The sequence below is a fragment of the Penicillium angulare genome (assembly GCF_028827245.1).
Source record: "Penicillium angulare strain IBT 27051 chromosome Unknown utg000005l_segment0_segment0, whole genome shotgun sequence".
NCBI lineage: Eukaryota > Fungi > Ascomycota > Eurotiomycetes > Eurotiales > Aspergillaceae > Penicillium > Penicillium angulare.
The window spans coordinates 1942614-1962898 of NW_026623164.1; the positions used below are offsets into that span (position 1 = coordinate 1942614).

The 20285-nt window shown below is 46.6% G+C and overlaps 7 protein-coding genes across 7 annotated transcripts; 5 read left to right on the top strand and 2 right to left on the bottom strand.

The window, feature by feature from the left end:
* Positions 1–943: 943 nt before the first annotated feature.
* On the bottom strand, positions 944–1636 carry N7478_008067 (uncharacterized protein; the record flags this gene model as incomplete). The annotated part of the gene is made up of 1 exon (XM_056924281.1): positions 944–1636. One exon carries the CDS (start codon positions 1634–1636, stop codon positions 944–946), a length of 693 nt encoding a protein of 230 aa, XP_056777007.1.
* A 6868-nt stretch (positions 1637–8504) lies between these two features.
* Positions 8505–10151, top strand: N7478_008068 (DUF2841 domain-containing protein; the record flags this gene model as incomplete). Its single annotated transcript, XM_056924282.1, has 4 exons — positions 8505–8619; positions 8699–9241; positions 9326–9511; positions 9568–10151. The coding sequence occupies 4 exons, from the start codon at positions 8505–8507 to the stop codon at positions 10149–10151; spliced, it is 1428 nt and encodes a 475-aa protein (XP_056777008.1).
* A 1334-nt stretch (positions 10152–11485) lies between these two features.
* On the bottom strand, positions 11486–12915 carry N7478_008069 (HSP70/90 family co-chaperone CNS1; the record flags this gene model as incomplete). The annotated part of the gene is made up of 3 exons (XM_056924283.1): positions 11486–12201; positions 12269–12541; positions 12615–12915. 3 exons carry the CDS (start codon positions 12913–12915, stop codon positions 11486–11488), a joined length of 1290 nt encoding a protein of 429 aa, XP_056777009.1.
* A 757-nt stretch (positions 12916–13672) lies between these two features.
* Positions 13673–14922, top strand: N7478_008070 (3-isopropylmalate dehydrogenase; the record flags this gene model as incomplete). The annotated part of the gene is made up of 3 exons (XM_056924284.1): positions 13673–14150; positions 14243–14666; positions 14718–14922. The coding sequence occupies 3 exons, from the start codon at positions 13673–13675 to the stop codon at positions 14920–14922; spliced, it is 1107 nt and encodes a 368-aa protein (XP_056777010.1).
* A 482-nt stretch (positions 14923–15404) lies between these two features.
* N7478_008071 (uncharacterized protein) lies at positions 15405–15962 on the top strand (the record flags this gene model as incomplete). The annotated part of the gene is made up of 1 exon (XM_056924285.1): positions 15405–15962. The coding sequence occupies one exon, from the start codon at positions 15405–15407 to the stop codon at positions 15960–15962; it is 558 nt and encodes a 185-aa protein (XP_056777011.1).
* A 677-nt stretch (positions 15963–16639) lies between these two features.
* Positions 16640–17744, top strand: N7478_008072 (peroxidase; the record flags this gene model as incomplete). Its single annotated transcript, XM_056924286.1, has 2 exons — positions 16640–16749; positions 16919–17744. 2 exons carry the CDS (start codon positions 16640–16642, stop codon positions 17742–17744), a joined length of 936 nt encoding a protein of 311 aa, XP_056777012.1.
* Positions 17745–18448: 704 nt separating this feature from the next.
* N7478_008073 (transcriptional regulator family: Centromere protein B DNA-binding region) lies at positions 18449–20146 on the top strand (the record flags this gene model as incomplete). The annotated part of the gene is made up of 1 exon (XM_056924287.1): positions 18449–20146. One exon carries the CDS (start codon positions 18449–18451, stop codon positions 20144–20146), a length of 1698 nt encoding a protein of 565 aa, XP_056777013.1.
* Positions 20147–20285: the final 139 nt, after the last annotated feature.

Below are 20285 nucleotides of genomic sequence, written 5' to 3' on the forward strand. Positions count from 1 at the left end.
GAGGAAGCTTGGAGTGACGAAGGAACTTGGGGGAAAGACAGACGGGTGGCGGAGTTAAAAAAGCGGTGGTCAGGTGAATTATGAAAGAAATATGTCAAAGATCGAGCTGGAGCGAGACTGATCGGCCAATGCACCACAGCAGAAGCAGTAGTAATCAACCTTGGGAAGCTCCTTCTGCCCCAAGACATTCGCGATTGCAGACTTCGGGAGATGAGGCGGAGAGAAAAGGAGCCCAGCTGATTGGCGGGCGCACCCGTTCACACGATCGGATCCCATGCCTGGGCCACGCGCCTAGAAGTAGATCGACAGTGCTAGTGGCATTTCCATGCGTATACAGGATTATTTCATGCTGGAATGGGAGGGGGTGTAAACAGAGGGGAGTCAAATTAAATAGATCATAGATAGGTATTGAACATGTCCAAAAGTTGGTTTGATCGCTTCTGTAAAACAAAAAAAAATTCAAGAATATCTACGACGTCCGATAGCGTTCATCGGGGAAAAAATCCCTTGGCCCAGGTGTATATGCCTCCAAATACGTTGTATTTCCTTGCGCCCCTCTTTTTTTTTTTCTTCTTCTTCTCCTCTTCGCGAAATCCCATGAAGCCAAAAAACCACACTGGTACTCATGACATCAGAGTGCGCCCAGCTTTCACGTTGAAGACCATACAATGTTCATAAGCCGAGCTTCAGTGGCGTAAGTCAGGGCGGGGCTCCTCGAGACGGGAGGCGCCGTTGTTCAAACTGATCGAGACAGTGGGACGCCATAGTTTGTCATGGTGGTCCGTCTGACTGGGCGATCGTAGGGATCAAACAGGATCAAGCTATGGCATCGGAAATAAAGGGAGGGTGGAAACCAGAAAATCTCATCCCACGCCCAAAAAAGACCGTCATAATTGACTTCCTACACCCACATCCACATAATAGACACACAGACCTCGGGTCATCAGACGACTTGCTCCGGCATCGGGGAAGGGCTAGGCCCACCGTTACCCTGCATCATCGCGGGACTAAAGCGCTGTGTGGGAGCCTGGCCCGATCGAGGGAAAAGCTCATTTAATTTCTGATATAATTCATTAAGGCCGGGTAAGCTTGGAGGTGGGGCCAAGATCGCTGGGGCTGGTAGCCTTTTTTGCTTGTCTGTGATGGCCGCGAGATATGAGAGGTTTGCTTGCAGCCGTCTCATGCAATCAATATACTCCTGGCTTGGTTTCTGAGGAGGGGTTGCCCCATCTGCGCTCGAGACAGAACCTGTTTTACCCGCCTTTTGTAGATTTCCAATTTCCTCCAACAAGGTTGAGTTGATCTCGAGAAGCGTCGTCATGCGAACCTTTTCCCGTGCTACTGCCTGCGCCTGCGCTTGTAGTTGAGCCTGGGATGGACCTTGCATTTGACCCTGGGGTAGTCCTGGAGTTTGATTTTGGCCCTGGTTTGGGGTACCTGGTTGCGCCGGCTGGGAGGAATTCATCTGAGCCCGTTGCTGATTGACGAGCAAGTTGTTTGCGTTGAGGGAAGCCATGTTATGAGAGAATGTTTGCGCAACCGTGGAGGGTGTGTTCGTGGCAGGGGTGGGCTGAGAAAATTGGCCCATGTTTGCGGGCATAGTAGGTTGATTAAAAGGTGCAGAGAAATTCTCCATTTGTGCTGGGGTTATATTAGCGGGCTGATTTCCATTTGTGATAAGCATCGACATAGATTAGAGAGAAGAGAGAAGTGTTCATGTAGGCAGACGAAGAAAGAAAGAGGAGAGGAAACAAGTAAACGAATCAGAGCATCTAGGTGCCAAGGAACGTTTCAGAGCATGGCGGACGCCATCTAGCGGGAGGATCCATTCGCGTTGCAGACACTCAGGGCCAACATGTCGCGCCTGGTGCAGTACACTGAGGGTGGATGTCAAAGGCATGCCACTGGGAAAGAACAAGGGTAGCCCGCATGGGCAGGCGACCGTTGTAATGTACATGATTATGACATATGGGGCACAAAAAAAGGAGACAAAAAAAATCAACAAAGAACGGGGAAGGGGGATTGGTTAACGTACCAGTGCTCTGTTGGGGAAAGCCTGAAGGCATCATAGCTCCACCAGGAACTCCTGGCTGCATTGGCATATTGCCAAAGGAATGTTGCTGTTGTCCAGGCTGTGACGGGGCCTTGGACTGGGGGAACTGTTGGGGTATCTGATTTGGGTAGAAAGACATTTGGTTTTGGGGACTCTGCGTCGGCACGGGATAGCCAGCGGGATAGCCAGTATTAGGGTCCATTGCATAAAAGGGCGTGCCCATCACGAAGGTGGTCTATTGGCGTTAAAAGGGGGGTCAGGGCGTTCAAAGTTGGCCCGCAGTCAATCCTTCCTATTGCGAGGACGGGGGTCTTTTTCTTGCCCTTTGAATGATCCAAAAAGACCAGGGAATCAGTGGTCGATTACGCACGCGCCGCACAGACGAACGAGCGAAGGACTGGACGCAATTTCTTGACTGGCGGGAATCCAGGGATGGGCCGGGCAAATGGGCAAACGTGTGTGGATGGGAAGGGATCTAGACAATATAAAATAACAGGAAATAGCGAGTGATGATTGGCTTAGATGACAATGATAGGCCAGGGGTGCTCAAAACACGATCGCCCGCTGCTTTGACGGAGCTGGACTCGGTGCAAGACAGATTTTTGACGGGTGTGATCCGGATTCAGAGTGATCAGCCGTGGGCGGACGGGCTAATGCAGCGGAGCCTTTTTGGTTGGGAGTGGGGACACGGACCCGATGGTGGATTAGAGCTGTCTTGCTTTCTTGGGAGGATTAGTTTGATTGCTGATCTATTTCAAACCTCGATGAAGCTTGGCTGGATTTGCAAAAGGCTGCAAGACTGAATGTTGATGAGAACATGCGAGAAAGTGACTAAAAGTCACGAGAACGATGGTCACGGGACGAAAGAGTATTGTGCTAAACCGAGAAGTACTTTTGGTGACATTCAGGGAGGTAACCCCGATATTTTAGGAGGTTTAGTGGTGGCGAACTCTTGATAGGTTGAGAGTGACCAATTATTTTGGTCAAAGATCTATAAAAAAGATCAAGATGTCCACAGTTGCGGGGTGATCTCAATATATCAAAATTAGTAGCATTTTGGAAGCAACAGAGCACATGACCGGAGAGTATTTAGTGCCTTGATGCCTGAAATAGGGGGCTGACATGTGATAATTATCAAAGCCACGTGTAACTAGTTAACATATGGTGGTCCTGGATGCCTGAGGCAACAAAATAAGACACTGCATTGTTACTATATTGGAAATAGATCGATACTCGGCGTTAACCAACTCCCGAGGTCGTAATGATGCGTTCATCATGCGTCAGAGGGTTCTCAGCCGCAAACACGGGCTCATGCGCCACATATATGTACCCATTGTGGCGCAGTAATCCACAGCCCTAACAGTGTGCTTACTGGGCCAAACCTTCCAAGATTTTGGCAGCCCCACAAAGAAATCTGTAGACAAAATGGTCATTCACCTTCTCTAAAGTGCTCTATAGTTTTGGCCCTGTCCAAGGATGACTTTACCATATCTAGCATCATGCAATAAATTTGATCTTCTGTTTGCACAGTCCATGCTTCCTTTGAAGGTTCGAGTCGCCCAATCGCTGGTTACAACAAAATATATTAAGCGCAATTGATGGTTTATATACTTAATTGTATGGGGAGTACGGATTACAACAGATTCAATCAGTCGAATGAAAAAAAAAACATAAACATAGTACAATTACTGCTTGTTGAGTTCTTACTTCGGCTCCGTCACCGTACTCCGCAGAGAATAGGGATCTTGCACCGATCGGCAGTCAAAAAAAAAAAGAAATTCAAAAAAACTTGATGTATCCGTGGAACCTGCTCCTTGGCTCGTAACGGCGACTCCGAAGGGAGATCTGATATCAGATTCAACAGGAAGGCCGTTATGTGATCCAAGCGGGAAGCAAAACAACCAATTGGGGCCACCTGATCTGCAACCCGATCCGCACCCCCAGAGAGTCTAGACACGATGGTCCGTGAAGCGAAGCAGAAAATTGGCGGTAGATGAACATAATAGAGGAAGGGTTTAGATTACATTTTTTGCACACCAAATCTATGTACAAGCCCCTGGTCGTGTGCGACTACTGGGTGTCCAGGACATAAGTACGAGTACTTCGGTGCTCACTCGGTGGTAGTATCGGCGACCCACAGTTGGGCTGGGGACGGATATTATCTAGAACGGGCGTCGTGCAGCTCGCTAAAAAAAGGGGGGCGTTATGGACCAAGGAACGGTTGTATGTAAATTCAGCGCCACCAATCTCCATTTGAGAGAGATCCATTCTTTCCCAGTTTCCAGGTTATGCAAGTAGGAGATCTTTTCCATGAATGAACCAAAGCGAGAGCGAATGAGCCAGAATTAGACCCCAATAGTAGAAGAGAGGGTTAACTAAAGGGGGAATGACAGCAGCCACGTCAGCCAGCCACCGTTCAAGAATCTACCGGGTGTACATTCCCGGTCAGGAACAGTGGGTACCCATTGTCTTCGTGAACAGGGTCACCTATGAGCTGCAGAAGGCAACTGGTCCTTTTCTTTAAATAATGCCAGACATGATTCATCCCCACACATCATTTCTGACCCGTGTTACACCGCATGTTTAATATCCCGGTTCTTGAAAACAGGCGCATGAATTAAATCCTCTTAATGCACCTCAAGAAGTGACAGTCATAGGATCCCGCAAGTCCTCCCAATATTCTTATTATGAAGGGGTATGTATGTCTTTAGGACTTCAAAATCGGAATCCTATTTCAAGGGATCTACTCAAGTCTAGACCGCACTGCATACCAAATAGTAAGGATGCATGGTCCGATAGTCCAAAGCCCTATGATGCTACACAACCATGCTCAAACCTTTTGTTAAGTGAACCCTGATTATCTGGCTTAGAGTAGCTCGAGTACCGGGATATGTATACGTCAAGGCCATGCATGTTACAACCCCGCTATGCACAAAGATTTGTCAACCCTAAATTCATTGGCCCACACAGTGTTACATGACTTGCATCCGGAGAACGATGATCTATGTTCTCCGTTTTACCATGTATTCGTTCGAAAGCCGAAAACATGAGTGTCAATGCAATGTTTGCAGGGTGCGTGCCCTTAACTATCCCCAACCCCCCATGTAGAAAACTTATGGCTAGGATATTGCAGATTGCAGACCACAATAATCTTTGGTGCGGAGAAAAAAACCTCCAAGAACTTGAATATATGTAAAACTTGAATTTACATAGGGGTTTCGCCGAGCCTTGCTGGCAAGTGGATAATCTCCTATCTGAGAGAGACACAGATCCAAAGTATTACAGCATGTGGGCCATTGGTGGCGCATAGTTTCTCCGAGGAAAAAGTACCCTGGCAGTTGGATCGACATTCTTCGCTGACAGGCCTCCCGGATGGGCCTGGAGCGACTGACTTTCGGGGAGGTAGAGAGGCTATTTCCTATACGCCAACAACTAAACAAGCCCGTAGTGGGTCATATAGTGGAAAATAAAGCCACCCCCAAGGGACAGCAAACAAGGCTTTTTGAAAAATGGTAGAAACGGTGTACATAAAGACATTGAACCAAATATTTGACTGCTTTAGGGCTTCAGCTTCGGAGCTGAAAGTACAATCTAAGCCTAAAGACCGAGGGCATCCATTCGGCCGAGCTGCCCAGACCTCTCTCTGGTTTGGGTGGCAAATACATGTAGACAGAACCGCTCTATCGGAAGACGAGAAGTCAAAAGTTAGACTAAACTAAACTAAACCTAATTCAACTGAACTAAAATAAAACAAAATAAAATAAAATAAAGTAAAATAAAATAAAATGAACTAAAACAAACAAGAAAGGGGGGCAGTCTTGATGGCGATTTTGTAGGTTCGCTGTACTACATTAACTTTCGGCGAGGTTCCAGCTCCTCGCGGGGGAACAGTTGCAATGTTCGATAAGTTGTGGACCACGCGGTAAGGATCATCTTTTTTCGGTGAAGCGCGAGTTTGATCGACAATGGACGGGACTCAGCCACATCGTGGCGTGACATTTTGTTCAACAATAGTCAAGATCGTGCATCTCAACCCCAGGAACTGCTGGGGATTGTTCTTGACCAGGTATCCCTGACTTCAAAGGGCTTCATCTAGCTGGATGATATCTTAATAGAGCTACTCGTATTTAAAAACCGTTATCGTACATCAACATGCATTCCGGGGGTATCTTGCCTGGCACCGCAGTGGAGATAGGTAGAAAGCGCTATCCATGGTCGTAAACTCACAACTTTGGGACACTAGATTAGCCGCATTCCAACATTTCCCTTTTGAACGAGATGCATTTTCGATTTTTGATTATTTTTGAACAATACATTATATTATGTTTTTACAAATTTACGTGCGTGGCGCGAATTGATAGATCATCTTCAAGTATTTTTGATGGTCCCACCAGAAAAAATGACTCAAGAATTTGAGAACAAATTTAATAAACAACAAGTAGCATCTGATAGCAAAAGTTGAGCCGAATGCCAAAGATTGGATTTTCAACTATTAGACGCAAATCAATTGAAAGAGTCGCTATCGTTATGCAGATAGGTAGCAGATAGGTAGCAGACAGGAGTATTCAACTTTTGCCTCAATATCACACGCAAGGCCTACCACATATAACGCAACTTAAAACCAAGCTAGCCGCGGTGAATATTCTACATCCCAAACTCCTTCCCAAAAAGGGACAAATGCACCGGTTTATCGAATTGCACATGTGGCGTGAGCACCTGCATTTCCTGGTATTTATTATGATCATCGATGTCCCAATGAAATGAGCCACAGCAGAAGAGTGGCTGAACCAGTGAAGTCGAAGTGAATGAACCCCACACCAGCTGAAAGAATTACTTTGGTCCATGTGGATAGACTCGGGTATCGTACAGATATATCTGATCGTCTTGCATGGATGGGCCAATGCGGACCGGAAGAAAAAACAAAAAACAAAAAATGGAACCAAAAAAAGTCAAACAAGTAAAGTCTACGATATTGAATACATGAGCCACAGATCCTTAAGCCTCTAGTGGGATCTCCACTCGGCAAAGCCACACCGGTATCTGCCAAATCCCCCTCGAGCCTCTCTGGTTCCTCACGGTGTCTCCCTCTCCAAACCGGGTCATGCAAGATCCTAGTGCGGCCCGCTGGTTTGATTCGGATAGGGATGATATCTCTTTAGGTGCCTGAATCTTGAATCCGAATGATTCGTATATTTCTGCACAAAGCCGCAAAGAGAGAAAAAACGCAGTTGACTCAAAGACATACAGGAGTATCGTACTTCTGTTCTATGTTCTCAGCAGCTGGTATTGATCTGCATTCCCAAGTGTCCGTTACAACCGGCCGAGCCGTCGTAATCTACCAAAAACCCAACCTTACTTCGCGTAGATTTCTGGGGTCCAGACCCTATATTTGGGACTATCACCTCTTTTGACCGATAGATTGACACTGGTTATTCCCCAAGAAGCCGACTGGTCGGGATTTGCTGAGCCACATCCCATAAATCCGCGGTATTATCGACAGCTACTGGTCTATTGCATCCTAGCATAGTCTTAGTTTGATCCATGGTACTGGAGCGGCTCTAACGTGTATGGTAAGATCCTTTTTATCATGTAAAGTGGTAAAATGTAAAACAAAAAATTGCAATGGGCCAAGGACCGTTGTAGCTACTTCATAATATGTAGTTGTGATTTCTCCTTTTTTTGTCAAAATACAACCATTGACCACGCAGTAGATAGAGAGACATGTATGTTAAGCGTGAAGTCCCACGATCGTCAGTGATTAGGCACGAAAAGTAAGAAAAAGAAAAGAAAAGAACCGCTTTGCATGGTGCTCCACCTATCTTTAGGCCAACGGTAAGGAAATTACCGGGAAAACAGCCATGAGTGCGTGGGCTTAGTGGTCAAGCAGCCCTGTTGGGGCCGCTTTTCCCAGTATCTTAAGTCACAAGTCCGTGCTTGATCTCCCTCTCACGCAGTTCTCTCTCTGCCTTCTACAGATGAGAGTCAATTTCTCCAAACTGTCACCAGGCCCCTTCGGCCCTGCGCCCCACTGCCTGGTGGCGGACTAAAGATCGACTATATAATCTCCGTGGCAGTTCTCTAGTCTCTGTCGAGTGGGACCAGGTCGTTGTTAGCGATCTTGTTCATACTGTTGTTTGTGTGTTCCCAATCCCACAGACAATGCTCCCTGGCTGCAAACCCTCTTGGTCCTCCGTTCAGGTTACTGATTGGAGTCCCTGTTCTCTTGTCAATTCTTCAGACAAATCGAATTTTCATCCCCAAATATTGAGCTGGGGTTATATGGTACGACCGATTATTGATTGATCGTGATCTTCCGAAGATAGTCTTGAGTTGGGCAGCCAAAAGACTCACCATCATCGATAGATCCCGCCAACCATGTCAAACCAACAGGATGAGTTAACTCATCCCCATTTCGCCCTTATTTATATCGACCGCGATGGCAATCTTCGCCATGAAGCCTCGCAATCTGTCGCCAATAGTCGTGAATCTATTCTCCCCCCGAGTTACGGACGCATTTCTGCGAGCCGTGGCTAGGTCGAGGGATCCCGGCCCATCACATTCTCACTGTAAGTGTATCACATATTTGTCACTCACCTCCTCAAAAAGTTCTACAGTTCCATGGAACAGTTTGTTGACCCAATGCAGTTGAGACGGGCGCACCAGTCGCTTCGCCACGAGCAACGACGAGTGGGCAAGGTCCTGTTCCTCTCCCCCAGCTCAGCCAAGTGCCTCATATTAATGAATCCCACGGCATCGAACGACACGGGCGAGTCGTGCCTGTTCCCCAAGGACCGCCAATGGATCCGACCATGTGGCCGACTCAACGCCAGCAGGAATCATGGCCGCCATCACAATGGCCCAACCAGAGCCCGCAAAATCGACGAAGACAGCCCTGGACTGAAGAGATCAGCATGACTAGTACCCAGAAGTCATTGATTTCTATCCGAGACAAAGACTTTGTACGTCGATACTATGAAAAGGTCTTCCAAAACCTTCAACAGACCAATTGCCGTGTTCTGGCCAAAGCCTACATCAAATTGGTAGAGCCAAGGAAGCAAGTGAATTATCCATACAATGGACGAAAGCTAGTTGGTGGTAGAACTCAACAACTCGACCCAGATGAGACCAAGCCACCATGGTGGCCGTCAGGGGTAAGCCATCGAGAGCCCGATCATCTTCCAAAAGCTGGTAAGAAGACCCGCATTCTTTTCATTCGACCTTCATCTTCAAACACCGTCATCCCAAAGAACTAACCACAACAACCCTTCAAAGAACGCATCAGACTTCTTGTCCATCTACTTTGTGAACTGCGTACAAGTCACGGCATCACCGCCCATCGACTGAAGGAGGCAGACCAGCCCATTCGGCGTCAAATCGTCCCAGCCGAACGATTGCAAATAATGGATGAAGTGTACGAAGTGAGAGGGGAAGAAGAAAAGTTCATCGACGGAAAAACAGGTAATTATTTGACCTGCTACTTGAAGAAACCGCATTGTACTCATAAATAATTTTAGATGGAAAAACCCTCGTATCCATTTCACGCTCGAACCTACCCGACCCTGTAGCATCTCCAAACCTTCCAAAGCAGACCACTCGAAAGAACACACCTACCGAGGAAGCAACAGCACCCAGTCAAGACCACCTCGCCGAAACAATGTGTATTCGCGGTGGCCCGACGCGAATTCCAAGCACACCCCAAACCGCACTTGCACCGAGGGAAATCCCAACAAAAATATCACCAAATCCTCCTCTTGCATCCTCCCATAGTCCTACCCAATACACCAATCCAGAACTCCCCATCCACCCTGGTGTGGATGCCCTCCAAGTCCCCATGTCAGCCGCCTCCCTCTCAGCACAAGATTCGAGCCGAAAGCGTCAGCGCGTCGAGACGGGAATTCAACCTACTGCTCCTCCGAATCCATTGGAGTACTACACATCTTCATATGTCGGAACACAACAGCCCTTCATGCCAGAGAACTACCCTGAGCTTCAAGGATTTCCACCCCAAGATCCTATATCAGGTCAACAACAACCGCCCAACGAGTCATTTGGCGAAGATATGGACTCGTCTACATTTCCGTACTATTTTCAATACTGAGCGTTCTTGTTTCCTTAACGCTTTATGATGACGACTTTCTTTTATTGGAGTTTAATATGAGATGGAATTCTCCGATACATAGCCATTGGAACTCCGTGAATCCAAATAGTGTTCATTGGCAGGATGAAATGCCACATCTCATTGTAGCATAATAATGAGATGAAGACAAAACTACATTGGTATAAAAGTAAGGTGTCTTCATGAAGTAGCTGCCAAAATACCCAGAGCATCCATTGTTCTCACCAAATAAGATATTGAAACTTTACACATGAACTCCAATGATCTACATACTGCCTACATTAATGGAAAGCAGAACGGCAGGTATCCCCACGGAGGAACCAAAGCCTGTTCATAACGAGCAAAGCTTACCACGCTTTGAGGCAGGACTTTGCTAGCAAAAGGTCGCACAGAGGGTGTCCGAATGGCACATTTGTATGTAATTCTTTAGCCTAGCACATCTCTATGCCCCATGGGAGGCCTGAAGGGCGGACTACGCCCACATTCCCTAGATGTAAAACTGAATAACATAACATAACCCTCAGAGATCTGCATACTCATCTATGCTGGGCCTATGCACATGCAGTCGTACATAACACAAGAGTATAACCCCTTCACACCGCTACAGAGATCAGATTTGTTTCACCACGAAGAGACATATTTTAGAGGCGCGGAATTAGGACTACGGAGTTATGTTCGTATTCGTAGATTCTCCACCCCGGGCCCCTTGAGCCCCTTCAGCCCCTTAGCTGTAGTATTCGTTCATAAGACATGGCTGGCTGAATTCCGAGGTCCAGGATTGGACATGTCAGATTCAATCAATATTGAAGAAAAAATAAACACGCAAAGCTTGAGGCGAAGCGAGGCCCCTTTCAGAAACGGCTGAGCGCTCGGCAAGTTGCTCTAGAAATCATGAGCGCAATATATGTATGTATACGAATCATAATGCTGAATTTTCAGGTTCTTTTTGCCCCCACGTGGGGGGGGGGGAAGTTACTGAAGCGAAGTATCTTGAGACTTGAAGGGGTCAAATCCATATCAGTTGACTTGATCTATACAGATAAGTTTCTATGTACATGAAGAATAAGGGTATCGAACTTTTCAGGATAAGTCTCAGGACACGCCAATCGCGATGATATGCACCCGATTTGAATCGTCGCCGAAGCTAGTATAGTTTGAAGGGGACGGAGTTGAGGAGGTAGATAACCCCGCCAACGAGAGCTAGCTTGGACATGGCACGGGATAAACCCCACCAAAGTGGCAAAATCGAGATAAATGGCACCCCAACCATGGATAGTGAGGAAATTTGAAGACGGGAGAAATTAAACCTTCCAATTTCAACCCGTCTTGCGAGCCTTCATCTCGGCAATGAATGCACCAGTCTTAGAAAGCGGAACAATGAAGATGCGAACAAGCTCATCAACAACCTCAACCTTTCCACCAGTCAGAATTTGAAGCAAAGGCAACTTCTTGCCAGCCTTGATCAGACCACCCGAGACAGTCTGCATAAAGCACTCCACATTACCCACAGTATACTCCTTCTTAGTATCCCATGGCAAAGGAAAGATGTAATCCAAATGATCGGCAATAGAATGAAGTTCCGAGAAGCCCTTCACGAAGTCCGATTGGGCATCCATGGGATAAAGAAAAACAGCAGGGAACTCAACAGAGCTCTCCGGTGAAAGAGCGTCGGGAACCAATTTGATCTTCGCATCCTCCATCTCAGGTGGCTGATCAGTCTTGCGGGTTCTGATCTCGCGCGCACGCAAAGCAGTACTAAGAACGAGGTTCTTCTTGCGTGCGAGCTCTAACTCAGCCTTCTTCTTAGCGGCGACACGCTCGATAGCTGCCTTGCGGTCAGCGATCTTTTTAGCGGCAGTCTGCAAAGCCTTATTCTCTGGATCGACGACTAGACCTCTAGCAGCGGCGTCTTCGGCTTCGTCAACTCTTTCGAGTTTCAGCAAGGCCATTGAAGAGCGGTAGTAAGCTTTGACGTTTTTGGGGTTCAACTTGATAGTAGCGGCACAGTCAAGAGTGCAAGCGCGATAGTTGCCTGTTTAAAAGAAAATAGAGCGAATTGTTAGTTATAGATCAACATGGCGATGTGTGATCATACATACCCAGTTCAAGATTACACAAAGCCCGATTGATATGCGACGCCTCTTCCAGCTGACGCAGCAACTTTTTCTCTTCATCAAGGCTCTCCGGCTTTTCCCATTTATCTTCCTTGGCGTAAATAACCGCAATACTCTTCGTGTACATCTCCTTAGCGTCGATCCATCGCTTTTCTGAAACAGCCTCATTACCCTGTCCCTTGAAGCTCTGCGCAACCTCGCCACGGGTACCCTCATTCTGCAGCGCAGTGAGCGCATCGAGTAAAGTGTTCTCGCCATCTATAAAAAACAAAATAAACATTAGCGACACAAGTTCCATGACAACAGTTTTCTGTACAAAGATCAGACATACTCTCATCGCCCGCATTCTCAATATCCGTCATGAACAGCGGTGTCTTATTCATCATTGTCAAAAGCTCTTCTTTAGAATGCGATTTGATCGAAGCCATCGCAGGAGGCATATCAGGCGCAGAGGGATCATTTTGCATCTCCTTCAAGCGCTCTTCGTTGATTGGGAACGGTGCTTCAGTTGACGCGAATCCATCGAATCCGGCGGCCCCGGGCTGCGGTAGGTCTTGAGTGACCTCTGGAGGGGCCTGGTTGAGGTCAAGTGACTCGTCGAAGTCATCGGGAAGTTCTTCAATCCGCGACATTTTGAATATAGTGCGAGAGATTCTGGATGTCTCTTTTGCACTTTTTTCTTTTTCCTTTGGAGATTGATTAGTGAGACTCCGCGGGGAAGAAATTCAAGAACAAACAGTGCAAACACGAGGGGGACTGAGCGGTGAAATCACATGCAAAAAGAGAGCCCTATGACTGCAGCCCGATTTACCAGGTGTCTACTAAATAACTGTTAACTTAACTAATAACTAGTTATACGAACTACTGTAGTTATAAAGCTGCATCCATTTCCATTGGTAGGTAATGTCTTGAGCATGCCCCCAACTATGTGTTTAGTCTACAATGGTAAGCCAGAAAGAGAGAATATTGAAAATAACATATATTAAAGAAGTTTCCACATCAATAAAACCATAGACTTACTATACACCCCCATAAAATAAGGGAATTCAATCCCGCGGTGGATACCGATGCCGGCAACAAAGTACCCATGATATAGTCCCTGTGGATATAATCGACCAAGAAACCCATTAACAAATGAATCTCTGCGCCAAGTAAAGAAGCATTAAATAGAACCACCTCCGCATATCGGACCAAGACATCGGGGCTCGCCCGAACACCTCAACCCCGCATTAATCGGACGAAACCCCGAGACCAATAGCCTATAAAGCAAATGCGGAGTATATACAACCTTGGAATGCTCAATCAAAATCAATAAACCTAACCCGAACCAAGTTAAGCCAGAAACATTGAATACCTACATCATAACTTGAATTTACTCAAACCAACAAAATGGCCCAAACACACAATCACAAAATCCTCATCCTCCCCGGCGACGGCATCGGCCCCGAAGTAATGACCGAAGCAATAAAAGTGCTTAAAGCCTTCTCCAGCCCAAAACACACCTTCACCCTCCGCCAAGAACTGATAGGCGGCTGCAGCATTGATGCAACCGGCCAGACAATCACAGAAGAAGTAAAGGCAGCAGCATTAGACTCAGACGCCGTGCTTTTCGCAGCAGTCGGAGGACCGAAATGGGATAATGCGCGGAAGGGCCTAGATGGACCGGAAGGGGGACTGTTACAGCTTCGAAAGGCGATGGATATTTATGCTAATTTGAGGCCTTGTTCTGCTGATTCACCGAGTGTTTCTATTGCGAGGGAGTTTAGTCCTTTTCGAGCAGAGGTTATTGAGGGGGTGGATTTTGTGGTTGTGAGAGAGAATTGTGGAGGTGCTTATTTTGGACGGAAGGTTGAGGAACCTACATATGGTTCGTTGATTCTTTCTTTTTTCTTTCTTTCTTTCTTTCTTTCATTCTTTCAGTATCATTTTTAAGACTTTTAAGCTAACGTATATGCACAGCCATGGATGAATGGGGATACAGCGAAGCCGAAATACAACGCATAACCCGTTTATCCGCAGAAATAGCACTCCGTCACACTCCCCCCTGGCCAGTAATCTCACTAGACAAAGCGAACGTACTTGCCTCATCACGACTCTGGCGCCGAGTCGTGACAAAGACAATGTGTGAAGAATATCCTCAAGTGAAACTAGTGCATCAACTAGCCGACTCCGCATCATTGATTATGGCCGTGAACCCACGGGCCTTGAATGGTGTTATCCTCGCCGATAACACATTTGGAGATATGCTTTCTGATCAGGCGGGATCGATTGTGGGAACGTTGGGAGTTCTTCCTAGTGCTAGTTTGAATGGGTTACCGGGGGATAAGACGTTGAAGACGCGGCCGTATGGACTTTATGAGCCGACGCATGGGTCTGCACCGGAGTAAGTTTGTTTTTAAGATTCAAAGAACGAGATATGACTAACTGGGATTAGTATTGCTGGGAAAAATATTGCTAATCCTGTGGCTATGATTCTGTGTGTTGCTTTGATGTTTCGGTATTCGTTGAATATGGAAGAGGAGGCGCAGCGGGTGGAAAATGCTGTGCGTAAAGTGTTGGATTCTGGAGTGCGGACGCCTGATTTGAGAGGGAAGGCAGGGACTTCGGAGGTTGGAGATGCAATTGTGGCTGCTTTGTAGACATCATTGTGTAGGTGGTTGAGTACATTGATAGTTTCATTTCATGAAGATGCTATAATTGATATACAATGGATAGTTTACCGAGAATGTATCTCTTTCAAATTATAGACGAATCGATTTAAGCAATCCTCATCTGTATTGAACCAAGAGCATATTTACTCTAAGATATCCAATATCAAACAAATATCCAAAACAATGAAATGAGGCCAACTTACCAACTTGTTTGCCTGGTCAAAGAAAAGTCTGTTTGAACGCGGCTCCAACGATTTCGCCTCATCTTCTCTGAACTTCCCTCTTCTCTCATTGCTCATTTCTCATTTCTTCCAACCACCAACCATCTACGAAACTCACAAGCATCCCAGCCCAAAATCCACTCCCACCAAATTACCAGCACAATGAAACAACAAACCAAGTCCAAATACCAATTCTTACGATTCAAAACACTACAACCAAATCACTCATCTACAAAGCGACCAGACAAAATGGCATCATTCAACCCCAACAAACCTGAGACCAACACCAGCTCCGCACCAATCGCATACCGCCTCACAGGACTAGAGACCTGGAATCCAAAAGCCAAGTCCGACACAATGTCCTCTATCGCAGACGACATCCGCGCAACATTCATGTGCATCGCGCAACACATGGAAGCAGGAAAGCTCACCCACAACCAAACACAATCTATCGACACTGTGATTGAGACAATCCGGGGCACAGAAGTGGCTAATCGACGAGCACTGGAGCGCAGAACGCAACGATTGCGAAGGGAGAAAGAACATGTGAAGCGGGAGTATCGGGTGTTAGTGCGGGAGGCTGAGAAATTGGGACTAGCTTATCAAGCTAAAGTGCAGGAGTTGATGGGGTTGAATCGGGGGTTGATGGTGGAGACGGGGGAATTGAGAGCTGAGAAGGAGATGTTGCGGTTGCGGCTTGAGGCGAAGAAGAGGGAAATTGTGGGAAATGAGGTTGATGGAGTGAAAGTCAAAGTGATTGTGGATGTGGATTTGGAGGTTGATGATGTTGATGAAGAGATGGTTTGATGCATGTTTGATTTCATCTGGTCCAGATAGAAAGGGATGGTTGTAATCTAGAATATTCTGAGTCGCATACAGACCATAAATGAACCTGAAATCATGCAGAATCATGCCTCGATCATTATGCATATTGAAAACACGGGATATCTGAAGTAAAGTCGGCTTCCAAGTTCCGAGGCTTAGAATCCACTGGGCCGACGGCATTTGAAACCCAGAGAATGCAATCTGCAATTCATCAGACTCGACTGTAAATGGCGATATTCGGGTTCCAAGGATCAAAGTTGCTCATCTGAACAGAACTCTGGCATAGTCCGATCTGATCCGATCATATTCGGGATGGTTGACTGTAGACTGCAGACTGCAGACTGTAGTCTGATTCTATCAGGTTGATCATGCAATAACCAGTGGCAAAGCGTGTGTTTGACTGTACCTTATCGCCCGAAAAACGACCTCGGCATAACGTGAGTGGATCCACTCCTGGTCCCCTTCATGTGGAGAGTATTAGAAAAGTCCCTTTTCTTCAAGTTCCCAAGTTCCCAAGTTCCTCTTTGTATCCTTTTCTCTTGCTCATAGAACAGAAACTCTCATCCATATACGCTCTATCAGAGTTTGTGATCCGATCTTTGCGTACAACCCATACAAACCGTACAAACTCACCGCCAACGTCACTATCGGCCGAAAGGATGAGCGCTCCCCATGATTATGACGCTGTCCGTAAGGACATTGTCGCCCAGCTACAGAAGCCAGGCTACGACGATGGGAGTGCAGGACCAGTCTTCGTCCGACTAGCATGGTAAGTTGACAGATCATATCTCTCTGGCCTTGCAGGAAAATAAAATCCCATTGTCCAAACGCGCCTCGCACAGCGAGCAGTGGCAACCAGAACCAGCCCCCAACAATGCAATGCGACCGACAACACACACTCAAAAAGAGCCCATGACTAACCACAAATTCTCATCCAGGCACTCTTCCGGTACATATGACCTCGAATCCGACACAGGCGGCTCCAACGGCGCCGGCATGCGCTACGAAGCAGAAGGCGGCGACCCAGCGAACGCAGGCCTCCAACACGGTCGCGCATTCCTCGAACCCGTCAAACAAAAACATCCCTGGATCACATACTCCGATCTCTGGACCCTAGCCGGCGTAGTAGCCATAAAAGAGTTAGGTGGACCTTCCATCCCCTGGTCCGGCGGCCGAACAGATCTAGTAAGCGACTCCAAAGTCCCGCCTAGAGGCCGACTCCCCGATGGTGCTTTAGGCGCCGAGCATCTCCGCTTCATCTTCAATCGAATGGGCTTCAACGACCAGGAGATTGTCGCGTTAGCCGGTGGACATAATCTGGGTCGATGCCATGGGGATCGTAGTGGATTTGAAGGACCGTGGGTTACGAACCCAACACGGTTTTCGAATTCATTCTTTAAGCTTTTGTTATCGCTTGATTGGAAGCCGAGGACGTTGACGACGGGGATGTCTCAGTTTGTGTATGAGGATCCTGATGCTGAGGAGGATGAGGAACCGCTGATGATGTTGCCGACTGATATGGCGCTGAAGACTGATCCGGGTTTCTTGCCTTGGGTGGAGAAGTATGCGAATGATAAGGAGTTGTTCTTTGATCATTTCTCGAAGGTTTTTGCGAAGTTGGTTGAGCTTGGTATTAAGCGTGATGAGAAGGGTGTGATTATCAATACTGATAATCAGATGGGTGGGTATGTCTCTGCGCCGAAGAAGAGTGATGTGGCTACTGGGCCTAGTAAGAAGAAGAGCGAACCTCGTGCTCGTCTTTGATTTTGCTTACTCTGTCGTGTTTGCCCTTCCTTTCCCTTTCCCTTTCCTATGTTAATTCCCCGATGTGTTGATAGAATTGGCTGTTGTTATTTGGCCAAGTTCAAACTTGTAAATAGATCATAGATCATGAGCGAAGGATTGTTAATCTTGAAAGACCGCCTAAGCAGCTCCAGCCCTTGTCCAGTAGACTTGTAGCATTGTAGTGATTTCCAATGTCTACCCCTGTATCCAAGCGTAAGTGAAGAATGGCTGTTAATAATTGAAAGTCAGTTCCCAACAAGTAAACAGATACATATACAGCGCATAAAACAAAACCATTTCCACCAAAATAAGCACCTCAAGGCCAGTTACAAGAAAAACACCAACAAAAACAGAGAAGAAAGAGTGAAGAGTTGGGAACAGGCCAAGTCCGGGGTATGATGGAATAATATGATGGGGAAGCGGGGGCCGCCAGTCGCACGGACACCGGTATCTAAACCGAGTACAGCGAGATATTTAATAGCATCGTTATGATTGGCACAGAGACCCCATACAACTCCATCGACTAGTATCACGCTCGTTTCTATACTAGCCGTGCCTTACCCTACGGTCTGGACACCAAACGCGTGTACCCGCATTTGGTGTCCCGCAGCGCAATGCAATTCTCACCGCAATGCAATTTTTCTTTTTACACATCTTTATCGCCACAACATACTACCTTAACTATGCCCGATTCTACTGAAACTGAGGTATCTCGTGTAAATGAGGCCGTGCAATTCGCTCGAAGCAAAAAAACGCCAAATTTACGCGAGGTCGCGCGGAAATTTGGCGTTAATTACAATTTGTTATGGCGTCGTGTCAAACGGAATATAAGGCCAAAAACAGAGATAAAACCATCAAATTACACCCTAAATGCCCGGCAGGAGAAGGCTTTAGGCTATTGGATAAAGGCTCTGGATGCTTCTTTCCTCCCCCCGACGCCCGCTATTATAGAATATTGGGCTAATGCTACGCTGGCCCGGTCAAAGACACCAGATCGGACGGTTGGAAAAGATTGGGTATATCGCTATATTAGACGTTTCCCAGATACAGAAATGAAGCTTAGAAGGCAAAAAATCATTGATTCTAAGCGTCTAGGGTATATGGACGTCGCAGAGCTATATCATTGGTATGATTTATTGGCCAAAGCTCTTGAAGGTATAAAGCCACAGAATATCTACAATTTTGATGAAACTGGCTTTCAAATTGGGCAAGGAAGGACTCGCCGAGTGTTTACTAGTAAACCAGGCAAAGCTACAGACCTTTCCAGCACAGAGCACGGTGAAAGGGTTACAGTCGCAGAATGTATCGCGGCTGATGGTTGGCGAATGCAGCCCTTAATCATCTTTAAAGGAGTGCATCATATGGAGTCGTGGTATGACCACGAAATACCTGATGAATGGATAACTGCGACCGCAGAAAAAGGCTATATCGTTGATAAGCTTGCTGTGCGTTGGATGGAAGAATTTGACCGAGAAACACGCGGTCGCGTCCAAAAAGGAGAACAACGTATTCTCTTAGTCGATGGCTGTGGCTCACATCTGACATTTGAATTTCTTGATACTGCGACTAAAGCAGGTATTAAAATCTTTGGATTTCCGCCAAATCGAACAAACTATCTTCAACCTCTTGATGGTAAGCCTTTTCAGGCTTATAAGGCTTATTTTAAGACGCAAAATAACCTTATTTCTCAATGGGGTGGAGGTCTTCTTGCATCAAAATCATCCTTCTTAAACGACCTTTACCAATTCCGTAACAAAGCCCTTACACCCCGGATGTGTCGGAATGCCTTTTTAGATCGAGGAATTTATCCAGTTGACGCAAAAAAAGTTTGTGAGAGTCTCGAAAATACTCTTCCTCCTATCCCAGATATCGAAATTGATCTATCGGGAAAGAAAACACCCTCTCCAGAACCAGCCCTTTTATCATCAAGTTTGGAAAATACACCTTCAAAAACCTTCAGAGATATTGAAAAAAGACAGAAACATCTCTCTCCTCTTCTCTGCCGGCCTGATTTAACGCCCAAAGAGAAAAAAACACTTGCACAGGTTCTAGATAAGCAAGAATTCTATTTTAACGCCTTAGCCAATACTACGGCTACTATACGAGAAATGGCCGCCATCCGAGCCCCACGAGAAAAAAAAACTACTAGACGGCGTATTATGGGCCTTAGTGAGGATAGTGTGATACGTGTTAAAGATACTAAACGTAGCATAGCTGAGAGGAAGGCAAAAGAAGTTAAAAAAGATGAAAGACGTACGGCAAGGGAGATGGAGAAAAAGTACGGTCCAGCGGCCCTCTCACGTGAGAAAGTCGCTGAGATGGAGGCAAACGCAGAGCCGATATACGATGACTCGGGAGAGGTCATTGCTTTTTGTGATTAATTCTAAATTGCTAAGAAAATTGTATGTAAAGACGAAAAAATTGCATTGCGGTGAGAATTGCATTGCGCTGCGGGACACCAAATGGGGCCCCACTCATTTGGTGTCCAGACCGTAGGGTAAGGCACGGCTAGTACATACT